The sequence below is a fragment of the Passer montanus genome, unplaced genomic scaffold, assembly GCF_014805655.1.
Source record: "Passer montanus isolate IOZ18808 unplaced genomic scaffold, ASM1480565v1 scaffold18, whole genome shotgun sequence".
In the NCBI taxonomy this organism is placed as follows: domain Eukaryota; kingdom Metazoa; phylum Chordata; class Aves; order Passeriformes; family Passeridae; genus Passer; species Passer montanus.
The window spans coordinates 12311157-12325997 of NW_024365381.1; the positions used below are offsets into that span (position 1 = coordinate 12311157).

Genomic DNA, 14841 nt, shown 5'->3' on the forward strand with positions numbered 1-14841 from the left:
CTGGAACAAGCTGTGCAGGGAAGCACTGGAACCACCATCAGAGAAGGCATTTAAAAGACATATGGATGTGGCACTTGGAGATGTGGTTTAGTGGTGGATTTGGTTATGCTGGGTTTGCAGTTGGACTCAGTGATCTCAAAGGTCTTTTCCAACCTAAATGATTCTACAATTCTATGATACTCATTTATTAACAGAGTAAATCCAGCTTTTGATGTTCAAAACATGAAAATCAGTAATCTGTGAGCTGAAATTGCGATGTAGTTAAAGACAATTTTTAAGTATCTTTACCTTTAACCCTTACACCAAATCCAAGCTACCTTACACCAAAGGCTGTGTCTCCAAGCACCCAGCACACTCCTCCAAAGGCACTGGGATCCTGCTTCAGTTCCTCACTTTTGTGCCATTCTTCCTTCTGCTACAGAACGCTTTCAGCTGCCTGCAGCAAACCCCAGCATTAAACGGACAGCAATGACATCTAGTGGCTGGTTAAGAGTTTGCCTTTCTAATTCCCAGCCTGGGCATTCATTTTCAGAAAGGAGACAGAACCCGCTGCTTTCAGCATTTCACTTAGCTGCTGCCAGCTAGAGGAAGTGCACCCGAAATTCTCTACAAACTCTTTCAAAACACACAGCACTGTCTCCCGCAATTCAGAGCATTTCCCCCATCCCTTGCTCAAAGCCTAGGAGAGGTCATGTAGTAGGCACAAGTTTGCTCTAGGTCTTGCCTGCAAAACTGAATTTCTTCAGTGCAAATGTAGCTAGATATTTGTTCTGGGTACACAGGGCTGGGGCTTCTACTCACCCTTTTGGTTATGCTGTTCTTCAGCTGCATTTGGCTAAATGGTAGGAGTGATTCACACAGACAAGGACAAGACCCAAGGCCACAATTTTTAACAGCTGGTACAGTTCATTCATAGCTTAAAATACATACAAAGGACTGCAAGTTCCAAAATGTAACTGTGCTGAAGTTACAAGGAGAAAAGATAAAAATGCTATTCTGAATGCAAAGAGGAAGAGATCTTGCAGATTAGATTTATGAGAGAACAGTAAGCAGTTCACTTCCCTCCACCACCACAAACCCACTCCACCCCCACCCCAAGGAAAAAAAAAAACACCTCTTACCTTTTTCACTGAATGATGTTGCAAAATTGCCAAGAAGCACCGGTAAGTGGTTACTGAAACTTTTTGAAGCATGTGACAATGTAAAGAAGATACCTTTATGTACCTTTATGTACTACTGGCACTAGTCATTTAATCACTACTGCGGTCTTTGCCAGCAGTAACATTCCCTATATCCTTGACAACAAATCACTTAAATGATTTTTCAGTTATCAATGGGGAGGAAGAATGAGATTTATGTATCTGGTGCATGTGCCTACAGCCCTCAGAGAATATTGCATACCAGTCATTAAAAAATACCTAGTTCTAGTTTTGTTAACTGACTGGAATCAGAGGTGCCTTTCCCCACCACCCAACCTCAGGCAAAGACTAGAGGGTTTTTATTTACTTGCTATGCCTCATTCCCCACAGCTTCTTCCAATACTATGGACAAGCAGACCACTCTGCAATGGTCTATTTAGTGATGTGACTTCTCTAGCACAAACAGGAAAAGAATGGAGGACTATAGTAATTCTAATATACCAGGAAAGCATCCTGTAAAAACCCAAAAGAAATGGAACAAGTGTTAAGAACATGTCAAAATGATGTGAAATTACCCCTGCATCAGAATGAGCTGATACCCATGTTCTGCTAAAGGGCAGAGAAACAGCCACTTGCCTTTGACCAGGAATTGCTTTGGGTGGGAGGCTACTGTTGGTTTACAATGACATGTACAGCCTAAATATCACACTGCTTACAGGAAAAGATGATGATTCACAAGAGTGGCCAGTTATAACAGGTTTAATGGTAAACTTCGAAAGACATCACATTTAGTTTTCATCGCAAATTCTTCTGCCAGACCCACCAACTTATTCAAAGCAAAAGGCTGTGCAGAGCCAAAGAAAACTACAGCATGTGGGTTTTTTGAACCACCAAAAAAATGCTTTCTGACAAGCCAGCAAACACACAACACCAGGTGGTAATGGGACTGCCTACCCCATGGCTCCACCAAAGAAAAGAGGATCTTGAAACCCCAGATCTTCCTACTTTCATATCTGTTTTTTATTACTCGTGTCATTTTACACAGATAAAATTAATTCATTCCAGGCTGATTCTCCCAACAAAAACAGAGATTTTCTTCTGAAGTTCTGAACTCAGAATTCTTAGGTCAGATCCTTGAGGAAACAAATACATATTCTTCTACAACAACATGAAGACCCATTTCTACAAACCTACAAACAGGGTAAGTGGTTAGGAGATTGAGAGAGGTATTCAAAACAAGCACACATATTCATGTGAAAGAACTGAGGTGGTTTTTCAGAAGACAGTATTTTCTATTGCCTTAATTACAAGAATTGTATTTTTTCTTTTAGAACATTCAATTCTTCTGTCAATTACTACCTTTGCGATTCAGTCCCAAACAGCAAAACCTAATTAAAATCTTATTTTCCTAAAACAAAACAAGGAACCTTTGCTAAACTGTTAATGACAATTTTTTCTTCTCTCACTCACAACGTAGTGATTGCTACCTTCTGGGAAAAATTTTCCAAGTTGGAGCAATAGATAGATGCATTGACTTGCAGCCATCTCCAAAAAGTGGAAGGCAAAAGACTGTTTAGGCACAAGGTATTAGCTTCAAAGGGCAAAGCAAATTTCACACCAACAGATCATTGCTGTAGACTACCCTTGAGCAAACCTCTGACTAGATCTTGAGTCTAATGCTCAAGCGCAGCTGGAAGAGAACCACAGCAAGATATAAAAACAGATTGTGCTCCTGCTTGCAGAGTGTCAGCTGAAACCTCACTACTGCATCTATCACTTTTGGTTTGGGGTGAAGAGAAAACCAAGACCCACTACACAAAGGCAGTTATAGTAGAAACAGGATGGAAAGCGGAGTGGTCAACAGGCATTTTGAGAAATAGTAACTACAGAAAATCTAAGTGTGTCTGGTCTCATGCATAAAGCTTGTGAGAAAGAGAATTATACACCTTGAATTGCAGGCAAATTACTTTTATAATTTTCCTGCAAAATTGTATAATTGAATTATTGAAAATTATACACATTCTTGTATGCCATTGTGTAGAAACATGTATTTGTGTAGCATGATGTTTTCAAAATATAAATATGTAGGAGCTTCTGTCCTTTCATGTTCTATGTATGTGGTTATAGCCTCTCAACAAAAAGGAAACAGAGGGCAATTCTAGCTTTGAAAATGATGAATGAAGACTACACTGCTTAGTGGCCTTCACCACCTTTCTCTTTCAGCTTGTCTTCACAAAAACAAATACCACACAACAGGGCAGATAAATCACAGGCTGTTCCCAATTCTCTCTGGACAACAAGGCACACCATTTAGCTTCACACTGAGAACCTCAGAAGAACTGCAAGCAGAAACGTCTGCTAAATATATTCCAGTAGGTTAGTTCTAAGTATTGTTAAAGTTCTTAGACAACCACAGCTGTATCTCCCCACTTCTCAAGACCAGTTCTCCCTAACCCTGGTAAAAAGACTGCACTACCCTTTGTTTAGAGTTGCACAGAAATCACTGTTCCTGCTCCTGGAGGTTATATCCCCACCACAGAAGCTTCACCATTTGTTTGAGAGTTGAAGATTTGGAAAATTACAACCAGCTTTGCATCTCCTCTTCATACTTCTGGGGATCAATAAAAGGCTTGTCAATGGACCGGATCATCAGCTCACCACAGTACACACATTCAGCTGCCACAATATCATCAATGTCAGCTTTGATCTGTTCCCGGCTCTGCTGCCCCTTCCCCAGGCTAATGGTGTCTGCATCCTTGGGACGATGGTGGCTCTTGGATGGCTGGCTGGTAGCTGCCAGCTTCTTCTGAAGATCTTCAAGTTTTGCCTGCTTATAAGCAGGAAGGTTAGGGAAAACTGCTTGGAGGAGACAGTCATAGTGAAACATGTGACCACACAGGAAAAGGTAAAAAGGGCGGTTTAGAAGGGGAAAGTCACAAGCAGCACATTTTTCCTGAGGCTCCACAGAGCCATACTTATTTCTCATTTCCTGGATGTCCTCTCGGATCCTCTTGGCACTCTGAGTGGCTTCCTCCATCTCCCTTTTCAGCTCCTCAATGTGCTTGTTGTAATCCTCCAGGGAGTTACAGATTGCCTCCTTGAAATGGTCAATAGTGACAAAGTCTGGAAAGAATGGCAGCACATCTTCAATCTTCAGCAGAGCACAGCTCGAGAGGCAGGCCATTGCCTTCTTGACATCCTTCTCTTCCTGAACAACATGGCGAGCAATCTTCAACCACAGCTTCTTCCGGAGTTCCTCATCATCTTCAGGAAGATCTGCACAGGACTTGGCAAGATCAACATCCACCTAGAAGTTGGACAGACAAGGAAACAGAGTTAAGATTCCCTCTTTGTTTATCCACCATTCAACTTCAAAGCCTGCTGTCCATTTTAAGAGGCATTTAGAAAACCTGTATTGCTATCTTATTGCCTAGGATGCACTACTGGCCTGCTCCTTGCTTCCATGGCAAACACCTCTCCTCTCCACCAGTACTCCTCACTGAAGATTAGCTTGCTACCCAACAGAGAACAAAGGCCAGCACAGAAAGGGCAAATTCATGTTATATTATCTTTGCTGGCCACACATTTCAGCAAAGACACAGCAATTCCAATAGGAAAAAAATACAGCATCTCCCTGAAGGTTAGACTAAGCTGACAAATTATCAAAGCTAGGAATAGGTAATTAAAATCCTTAACAGCTATACAAATCTTGCATAAATGTAGATACGTTAAAGGTATTTTATGCCAGAGACTGAGCTTGAGACAGGTAGTACTCCTCCTTGTACTTTCCATGCCTCCACCCTCAGTTATGTCTTATCAGTCAGCTGCCTACTTGAAACAGTTGTGAAAGCCCAGAAAAATGTTAACAGAGTGAAGTCTTTCTTCCAAGCCTCAGCTGCACCGCTTTGATACCAGTGAGTCTGTCCAGCTCCTCTCAATGCTCTGCTGTTGAAGGTAACTTGAAGAAGCTACATTCCCCTGTACCACGGCATGCACAGATACACATGTACCTGTAAGGCGAGATCCACAGCCTCCTCATATAATTCCATCACTTTGTAAATGTGGACACATGCACGGTGGTGCCCGTGCTCTGCACACAGGCGCAGTGCATACTTCAGGTCATAGTGGATCCTGTTTGGGTTAGTTCCTGCTTGCTCCAGGTATGACAGCAGTGAGTCCGGCCGACACAAAGCATAAAGAGACAACAGGTAGTTGTGAATGGCTTGCTGGGTTTCCTCCAACTGGTAGACACAGAACTCCATATATCTGATTGCTTCATTGATCTGCTGGGTGCTGGCACTCTGGCTGTAGTTAACAAGGGCTGGAATGAGGTTCCTGGCATCCAGTCTAGAGCCCATAGAAATCCAAGCATCAACGACCTTCTTGGGAATATGTTGGATGAGAACTGGAGAGAACTTGTAGAAGAGTTTCTCATCTCTGTGCCTGGACAGCACATTTAGAGCCTCATCGTACTCGTCATGCTGGCAGTGGTGAGCTACTACACGCTCATAATCCTGCATAATGACTGCAAAGTAGACCATGTGCTCTGTGTCGCCATGGCTTGCCAACAGCTCATAAATAGATGCCCGATTATTAAAAAGACAGTCTTTGTTTTTAGGACTGCTCAGGAAAGTGCGGAACTTCTCCCGTGTATCTAAATAGAGATTTCGCTGTGAGGGATCTCCTTGCAATATGCCCAGCCAGTTCAGATACAGCTCTGTCAACCATGTGGTCAGCAGAGTAGTCTGTGTCTTCTCCGAAGGCTTTAGGTTACTCAGCTTCTTAATCAGAAACTCCATCAGGGCCTCTTCTTGCTTGGCTTCAATGAACTTCAGAGCAATTTCCTCAAAGTAGTTCTGGGTCAGTGCATAACATTTGGCACTGTCCAGATACCTCTTGTTTTGGAAGCAGTGCTCTGCCTCTTTGGCCAACACAATGTCAAGACACTCTGGACGGTCCTTACAATACTCTTTTGCTAAATCAAATTTGTTCATATTCATATACATCTTCCACACATCTCTAGATTCCCGCTGGACATGGTAGCGGAACACTACTTTCTCAGTGTGAATCCATATCTGCTGGACTGTGGGATCTTTAATCATGCGTGTCAGCAAGCCAAACTTCTCCAGGAAGAGATCCTGAAAAACAACTTGTCCATTCAGAGTGCAGACAGCCTTCACCCGGTCAGGCAGCAGCAACAGAAAGTGGAACTGGGTAAGCACAATGGATATTGGCTTGTTCACAGTTATGTCAATATCAGGAGGATAAACCCAGACCCTTTCATCACTCAGAATTGAATCAGGACGACTATAATCCAAGGTCCCATACAGAACTCCATTTCCCATCATCCAGGCAAAGGAGCGTGGGTTGGAGCGCAGTTTTGGAGTGTAAAAGGCTATCTCACTGAAACCCAAGTTGGCTGGAAACTCCCGAAAGCTGGGCAGATGGTCAGCATGCACAGCAAATATGGAGCTGAAGCCTTGCTGCTCCGTCCCTTCAGGCACTTTGCCAACAAACTGAAAGAGTCTCTTCCTAGTGGTGGCTATAATAAAAAATTTCCCTTCTAGCCCTCGTTCAATTTCCAAGCAGCAGACTGGGGCAGGTCCAGATTCCTCCTCCAGAGTGTAGACCTGTCGGAAGTACTGGTCAGGGTTAGTGCTGAAGAGGCTTCCTTCGCTGACAGAGATTTCAGCCTCATAGATCTGCCCCTGGGATGTCCCCACCAGGATAGGCCCTGTGTTGGTTTCTGAACCAAGAAATTTGTTCCAGCCCACGCTTTCAATCAAGTGTCCTTTCCAGCGGGAGAGTGCCCGCACTTTCTGAACGCTTCTGTTCAGGTAAAGGCACTCGCTGGTGTTCAGAGCAATCAGGAGATGAGAGCCTGCCAACAGCAGAGGGTATGGGAGGGAGAAGGACACAACAAATCAAGACTGTTCCTAAACAAGCCAAATTCCTCAAGCCTCTAATCCTAACATTTGATAAACTCCAATATCAACATACTTAATCCAAGACTTTCCCAGGCATTCATGGGAATGTGGGGGATTTCCATGCTGCATCAGAACAGTAGTCCATATGTTGCAACGTTAAATAACTGGTACCAGATGCTTTATCAAGAAGGTTTCAATAAATGTGCTAAGGATAAACACTTCCCAGAGTTCCCTCCTATCCCTGGCAGTTGGCAAGAGATATGAACATCTCTTTCCAAATTTTTGTTTAGTTTTTTTTAATTGGTCTAGGCTACGGTGAACTGCAGATGTTTTATGGCCCTTTTTAAAGGTCCTATATAAACCATAAAGCAGAGAGTGACTGCAAACCTTCCTTTGATTGGCTTTAGCCTTGCTCAGAACACCCTAATTGCATGTGCTCATTTCAGAGTCTGAAAACACAACACCAGCACAAGTCTGTGCTTTACTAATAGCAAAAGGGCAAACCAGTGGGCAGGAGCCCCGGGAAAGAGTCTGGCTCACAGAAGATTCATCTGTTCTCCTCATGCACAAAGCAGAAAGAGAACTCCTTTACCAGCACTGGCTCTGCTCAATATCCATCACCCACTGCCTCACCTGTATGGTCCAAAAACATCTTGTAAACTTTGGCTTCATCTTTGCGTCCCAGCTCTACCTGATTAGGTTCATCTGGCTTCCCAAGATCAATCCTGCAAAGAGAAACCATGAAAGCATGCTGCCAACAAAAGTTCACATACCTGTAACTCCTCACCTGGTTTTCATATTGGATTTGTGGCTTTTTATTCAGTTTGCAAATGTAAGTTCTCTAACAACTTAGGGGAAAAAAAAAAGAAGGTAGGGGAAAAACAAAGAATAACTTCAGGATTCTGGCAGCATTACCTGAGCAGGGTGTCTTTCCCAAGGCTCATACAGAGCTGGTTAGAGGAGACCACTAAGCTGTTAATTTTCTCTGGAGGTGCAAAATCAATCCTCTGCTTGTTAAATATTGGTGTTTCCTTCTCTAGTCGTGCATTGACATATCCTGAAGAAAGAATGTGAACACTTAGAAACTGAACAAGACAAAACCCTACAACAACCCCAAACTACATCAAAATCCAGACTAAAAGACTGAAAGTGTCCTGCTCCAAGTTTTACTGAAAAGGAAGTCTGCTCCATGAAGCAGGAACACAGAGGAAAAAAACCTCTAATTCCAGCCCTACTGATGTTGACCAAGACAACGTAGTAGTGGAAAGTAGCCTGCTACTAGTAGACAAACCCTTTAATTGTCTGTTCCACCAATGCTTTCTCCTTGCCTCTGCCTCACCTCTAGACCAGCCACAGGATCCTTAAAATACACTTTTTCCAGAAGAAAGATACACATGCAGGAAGAGACAAAGCAACCACAACTTGAGTAGGCAGCCTTTGGCTTAGCACATGATTTTTTTTTTTACACATTGATCCACAGCTTAAACACTACCCATTTATACAAGTGTGCATTCCTTTACTTGCAGTTAGGTAGAACTGATGTTCTTCTTTTCAGATTAGGGACCTGCAATGCCATAGTTTAAATTTGCTGGTATGAACTGCAATTCAAAACACGTACAAAAGGCTCCCAAGGTACAGATTCACATGATATCACAGCTAACCAATAAATACCTATTTTTTTATATATATACATATATATGAAAGGGAAGGATTACTCTGGAAAACCCACATGTTACCAGATCATCAAGTCACATTCATGCAGGTGATCTCAAATTTTTTTCAGACTGTCATCTGGCAAAGCAAAGCTTCCTCAGCAAGGAAACTCAGAAGCAGGAAGGAAAGGGAACAAATAGCACATGTACAGAGGTAAGGGTTTAGTGTTAAGGAGAAGCTGTTTATGGTTTATTCCATCGTAGTTCAAGCCAAAGTATTGGGTTTCAGCATTCTGGGCTCTTTAGGCCTGTATCCATTACATTTATAACACCCACAGGATCATCACTGTTAACATGAGGATTTTAGCTATTGCCCCTAATAGAAGGATGAGCTTCCTTAATACACAGTTCTCTATACAAAGGAGATGTCTATTTTATAGCATTCATTCCTTTCAAACAGTCTCCTCCCTCATCTTGTCCCTAGTGTCCTTCTTCTGTTTAATCAAGATTCTACTGCAGCATTTCACACGCTGATTTCTGGGCAAGGCTGCATATTTCCTCAGACCTTTTAATTTGAAAGATGGAAGATCACCAGTATGGTGATGCAGTGGATCAAAGTATGCTTTTCAAAGCTGGAGCTACAGTACTTGAAGTTCACAATGCAGCAGGACTTTAGGCTGGATACAGAGTCACTGCTTGTTTATCTACAAGTTTGAGAAAAAGTACCTGCAGTTTAACAAGCACAGGGAACAACTCCCTGAAACTGAGGAGTAAGTTTCAACATCTTCCAAAATTGCAAAGCTAACCATAAGGACTGCTTTCAGGAAGGTAACTCTTGTATCTTTTTAAAAAATAAATTTACTTAAATTTCAGATTGCCCACAACTTTTACCAACCCAAATTTTATTAAAAATTGCCTGTGTGGCCTGATTTAAGAATAACTGAACTCCTAATTAGGCTGTGCCTTTGCAATTAAGCAGTTTCCCAAACTTCCTCTGCCAATATCAACTGTGAGCAAGCAGGCAGATTTCTCAACTCTAAGACAGCCATGACTGAAGACAGTGTTGCAGCAGTCAAGAAGAAAAGCTGAGTCCTGGAAAATTATTTTCCATTACATGACTTGTCCTAGCATTGCTCTGCACAGCACCTATTCAGGCCACTTATTCTGCATCTAACATTGCACAATGAAATAACCATGCATGTCAAAACAAACAAGGGGAACATACCTACTTCAGTATCTAGACTCAGAGTAACTGTGTCAGTGTATTTATATTCCACGGTATACACAGCATGACAGAATTTATCAATTCTTAGCACATATATGAGCCTCACAACCTGGTTTCCCCAAAGGTTACCAGTGGGCAACACTATACAAGGAAAAGAACTTGAAAGAATGTGTCCATGTATTTCCAAACTTGTAACCCAAAAACACCAGCTCTGCATAGCAGCTGGTACTGACAATACCAGGTAGAATTCTCCCATAACCTGCATTTCTCTGCCACACTGAAAAAACATTGAGAGGTGAAATCTAGTAGAAAATGGTTATTGAACCTAATATAGCTTGAATTTATCATGGAATAATAATAGAATAAATTTCTCTGACATGAGAGAAAAACAGACTGGTCATCACACCATTACTTGACACTGATGTGACACTGCCCTGAACAGCACAGTAACCAAAGCCTCACATTCCTTGATAGAAAAACGTAGCAGTGATACAGACTGCTCTGTTGGTCACCTTGCCATGGTGTAGTCAGCCTAAAGGAACCACTCCAGAGAAACGCAGTCTTTGCTGAACTGCGCCTGAGCTGGGAAAGGAACTCCGTGCAAGAACAGCTGTGCGCACACCCCTAACACAGCACAGCACGGCTTCCTCAGCAGGAGCAGAAACGAGAAGCCAAGCAGGGGATGTTCTCCAGGCGCTAGCACAGGGCTAGCTGGCACAGGGCTGCGTGTAACTTGTGACCCCACCGGCACCTGCGACTGCCCGCACCGCGCCTCAGCCACAGCCTCCCCCACAGAAACAGCACCGGGTGTCGCCGGGCCGGCCTGCACCACCTCCTGCCCAGCCGGGAACCGAGCGCTGCCCGTCCCCAAACACCTGCCACAGCGAGCCGTGGAAACAACAACGCGCAGCCGAACGCTCTGCCCCACACACGCACACTGACACGCCTCTTCCACGCAGCACAGCCCGGAGCGCCCCGCTCCCCACCGCAGCTGCCGCCGCGCCTCCCCCTGTCAGCAGGAAGGCCGCAGGCGGGAGCCCCCGGCGCACACGTACCGGAGTGCGGGATGCCCACGCTGGCGCGGCTCTGCGGCACGGACACGGAGCGGTGCAGGGCGTCCTCGTACTCGTCCAGGATGGACGCCATGGCCCAGCGCGGCCCCAGCGCGGCGCGCTCAGCTGACCTGCCGCACGTGCGCCTGCGCATGCGCGGGCGGGGCGGGGCCGCTGCCTCGCAGCAATGGCGGCGGGGTTGGGCGGCCCGGGTGTGTCCCGAGCCTCCTGCCCTTGGTACTCCGGTCCCCGGCGCTCCTGTCCCCGGTGCTCCCCCGGAGCTGGCCGGTCACCCTGTGCCCATGCTGCCGGCCCTTGGGCTCCGCGCGGTGCCCGCCGGTTCTACTCACTGCCGCGGATACCGAAAGGCTTGTGTCGAATTAAGAAAGTCGAACTAAACAAACACTCGAATAAACAGAGTCGGCATTTTTGTACGCCCGTAATAACCACAAGTTCCTCCAGGCGGGATTTACGCTCTGAGTTAGTTGTCGAATATAACAAGCAGAACCTTGCCAAACATCAAAACTCGGATTTGGCTAAAAAGAGGCGGGTGCCATCCCACAGGAGCATGAGAGCCCTCAGGTCACCACCGGGGACCGTTCCCCAGTACATGAGTGTGTCTAATAACACCTACACTATTAATTGGCATGCGTATGAGGCTGCTTGGAAATAGGCGTAAACTTCTTGGATTGTAAATACATATTCATATAAAAAAACTGTATATAAGTAGTAGAAGTGTGAATCTTGGTGTGCATGACAGGCAGAGAGACACCCCCCTCCCCTCCATTAACCTGGCACTGTAACAAAGTAGTGTCAGCTTCCCAGCTCTGGTTTGAAGGTTTTATTTCCCAGTTTTCAGCAACACTGTCCTGTTGAGTGCTGCTACATGCGCAATAAATTACCTCATTAATGCAGCAGTGTGCCCTACTAGAATCAGTCCTGGTAGCCAGAGCAATTCTCCTGACTGCAGCTAGGAATTATCTGGTTTAAAACACTCTGTAAAAACTCCAGTCTTGTGGCTCTCATGTAGCATTGGGTGGAAAAATCTTGGCTTTATCATTGGAATGATCATTGAGGCACAGCATAAGGGGATCCAGCACAAGGCAGTCCTTGAGCTATACTAGACTTGCTCTGCAAGTTTATCCCAGGTTTCTGTGTCACTAAGTAGTATTTATAACCTGGAGTTTTCTTATGTTCTGGTGTGCCAATAACTGTTATTTACTATTTTACCCTCTAGCTTAAACTAGCAGAATTTATAACAACGGCATTAACAAAAAGACTGGTCTCTTACCCAACCCTTTGGGTTTCATCCTATATAAAATGAACAGAGATGTATATGTGTACACTCTATGTGTGCCATACACCATACTGTGAGTATACTGTATCCTGCATATGAGATGCAAGCTTCACTTTCTGGAAGCAATGGGGAAAGGTCTCTCAGGGTACAGGACAGCTTGCAACAGGGAGGCATCCATTACAAGACACAAGAGGTCTTCCCAAACTTAGTTTGCACATCAGGTGGCAGTGAGGCACCACAAGCAGCAGTTGCATGTGGTTGGCTTCTCACAAACAAAGTTGCACCTCCTTTTTCTCTGCTCTTACTGGACAGCTCTTACCTGTACACCAGGGCTGTGGTGTGCATCAGTCAGCCTCAGGCCTTCTCCCCAGTGCTGAGCCAGACGTGCAGGTCCCACTCGCTGGGCTCCTGGAGGCTCCCATGGCACGCCTCCACAGGGTCACCTCTGCCTGCTTTGCTAAAAACAGAACATGGCTTTTGCTGACCTAGCCTGCCTGCAAGCACCAGTCCCAGCCTCTGCTGTTTACCCTCTTTATGTGGCAGCTCTGAGCCAAAATAGCAAAACCACATTCTTTTGCTGTCTAATCATCCTGATCTTCATAAGCAGTGACTGTTCTCTTTCAGCACCTCAAAAGGCACAAACAAGTTACATGAGGTTTAGGGTAATGAGGTAGGAAGGGACTTTGTGGACTATCAGATCCATTCTCCCACTCTTGCAGATACCACATCATATAGTCCTTTCTCTATTCCTGTCAAGCTCTGTCTGATAGTGTGGGTATTTTTCCCCTGACTGCTCTAGCTCATACCTGTTCCAAACACTCCCATGATTTCAAGCTGTGATTTCCAGTCTAACATAAGCCGTGGCTAGTCTGAATCCTTTTGTTCTTGTTCAAACACTGATCTCTAGTATACAGGACATTATTGAGCTTTCATTTCCTCTGCAAAAATCGTCACCAATCATAGCCTTCATTTGGATGTACCAAATCCAGGATTTATCAAACCAAGAAGTTATTGACTTCTCTCAAAAAGAGGAGATGATTATTTCCTTGGAGCATCCTGCAATTCTCTACATTGGTTGCAGCTTCAGCTCATGTTTATGTCACAGGGATGAGCATAGTTGACCTCTCATTTGAGATGAGGTCTCCCCCATTGTCTTCAGCAATGATGTTTCTACTTTTTCTCTTTGTAGTCATATTTTTAGCAGTAGGACATGGAAGGGTTATTTGGTAAGAGGGAAATAAGATGTCTTGAAATATATCTAGATATTAGGGTAAGTTGACGTTTGTGCACAAACTTTCAGTGTGCAGCTTGGTGGGCTCTTTCCACTCAAAGCCCAGATCAGGCCATGTTTTATAAGTTCTTTTTTTCTTGGTAAGGTCTAGAAATAGAAGAGATTTTTGTTCTCATTCTGGCAGATATTATTGCCTGTTAAGGCTAATACCTCATGAGAAAGAAACCTGTCTGATTTTAATGTGGTTAAATTGGAAGCCAGATTTTCACCTTATTTGGAAATAAAACATCAGCCTAAAGTTAACCCAAGCCCACAAGCCTGCTCCATCCATCTGCATTATCATCTGCTATGATTATTTAATTTACAAACATGTGCAATAATTATACCCCAGTGCTACATTCACAGATTTGGCATTCTGAAAAGAAGGGAAGAGCAAGGCTTGCAGATGAAAGATTTATTAGCTCTTTGATTCACCAGGAATGTGTGGAGAATCAGATGATTACATTTTGTGTGTAGCAGTGGTATAAGTCTATAAGAGGGACTTTTGTGAGAGAATTTTGGAGATTTTGGTGATGTGTTTGGATTGGTAACCTAAATCCCTGTGTTGCTTTGGTATGGCTGTGGTCACAGCAGCAATTTGCAGTAATTTTGACTGAAACAGTTAACACTTTCTCCAAGCTGTGGACACAGCTATCAACAAGTAGGTGTTGCATGGCTTGTTATTCTCCTCAAATGCCCAGAGGAACAGGTAATTCTAGATAACTGCACTGACAAACATACAATGTGCCCAAGATTCAGACTCCCAGCAGATAAACCCTGTGTAAATCTGGGCTTCCTCAATGCTGTCTGTGTCACTCCCGGCTGCCCTGTCCAACCCCTTGGTGCTTGGTGCGCAACAGCGTGTGTATGACTGCAGAGTGAGACAGTTCATTGCCCTGCAGCAAATGACTCTGTGATCCATGATCTAAACATGAATGCTGGTGCAGAGGAGAGGGCAGGAAGATGTGGTTGTAGGAAAAAGTAAGGGCAGAATCTAGTGACACAACTGAAATTTGAATTAAACCCCGGACTTCCTCACAGATTTCCACTACAGATGGTATTGATCATCACTCCACCTCACTGTATATATATATAATATTCCTTCAGAGTGATCAGCATTAAAAGCACCCTATATTCTTAAAAGATGTAGGCAAATAGGTGTAACTCCCTAAAGGCCTCCATAAGATACCAACAAAGGTGTAGCAGATTCCAGGCTATGAGACACCCCTGTAACTGCATTGAGGAGAATGCTGCAGATACCTGTGTCCCCCACTCAGTC

General features: G+C 44.2%; 1 protein-coding gene across 1 annotated transcript; it reads right to left on the reverse strand.

Annotated features, from left to right (window-relative positions):
* Window positions 1-1882: 1882 nt before the first annotated feature.
* Window positions 1883-11134, reverse strand: VPS18 (VPS18 core subunit of CORVET and HOPS complexes). Its single transcript, XM_039705126.1, has 5 exons — window positions 10999-11134; window positions 7982-8123; window positions 7700-7791; window positions 5150-7020; window positions 1883-4446 (listed from the first exon to the last, which is right to left on the reverse strand). The coding sequence occupies exons 1-5, from the start codon at window positions 11087-11089 to the stop codon at window positions 3718-3720; spliced, it is 2925 nt and encodes a 974-aa protein (XP_039561060.1). The 5' UTR covers window positions 11090-11134; the 3' UTR covers window positions 1883-3717.
* Between the last annotated feature and the right edge of the window lie 3707 nt (window positions 11135-14841).

Coding starts and splice junctions, on each gene's coding strand:
- VPS18 (XM_039705126.1), bottom strand. CDS start 11,089: ATGGCGTCCATCCTGGACGAGTACGAGGACGCCCTGCACCGCTCCGTG. Junction 7,792..7,981: donor GGGAAAGACACCCTGCTCAG/GTAATGCTGCCA, acceptor TTCTCTTTGCAG/GATTGATCTTGGGAAGCCAG. Junction 7,021..7,699: donor GATGTTTTTGGACCATACAG/GTGAGGCAGTGG, acceptor TGCTGTTGGCAG/GCTCTCATCTCCTGATTGCT.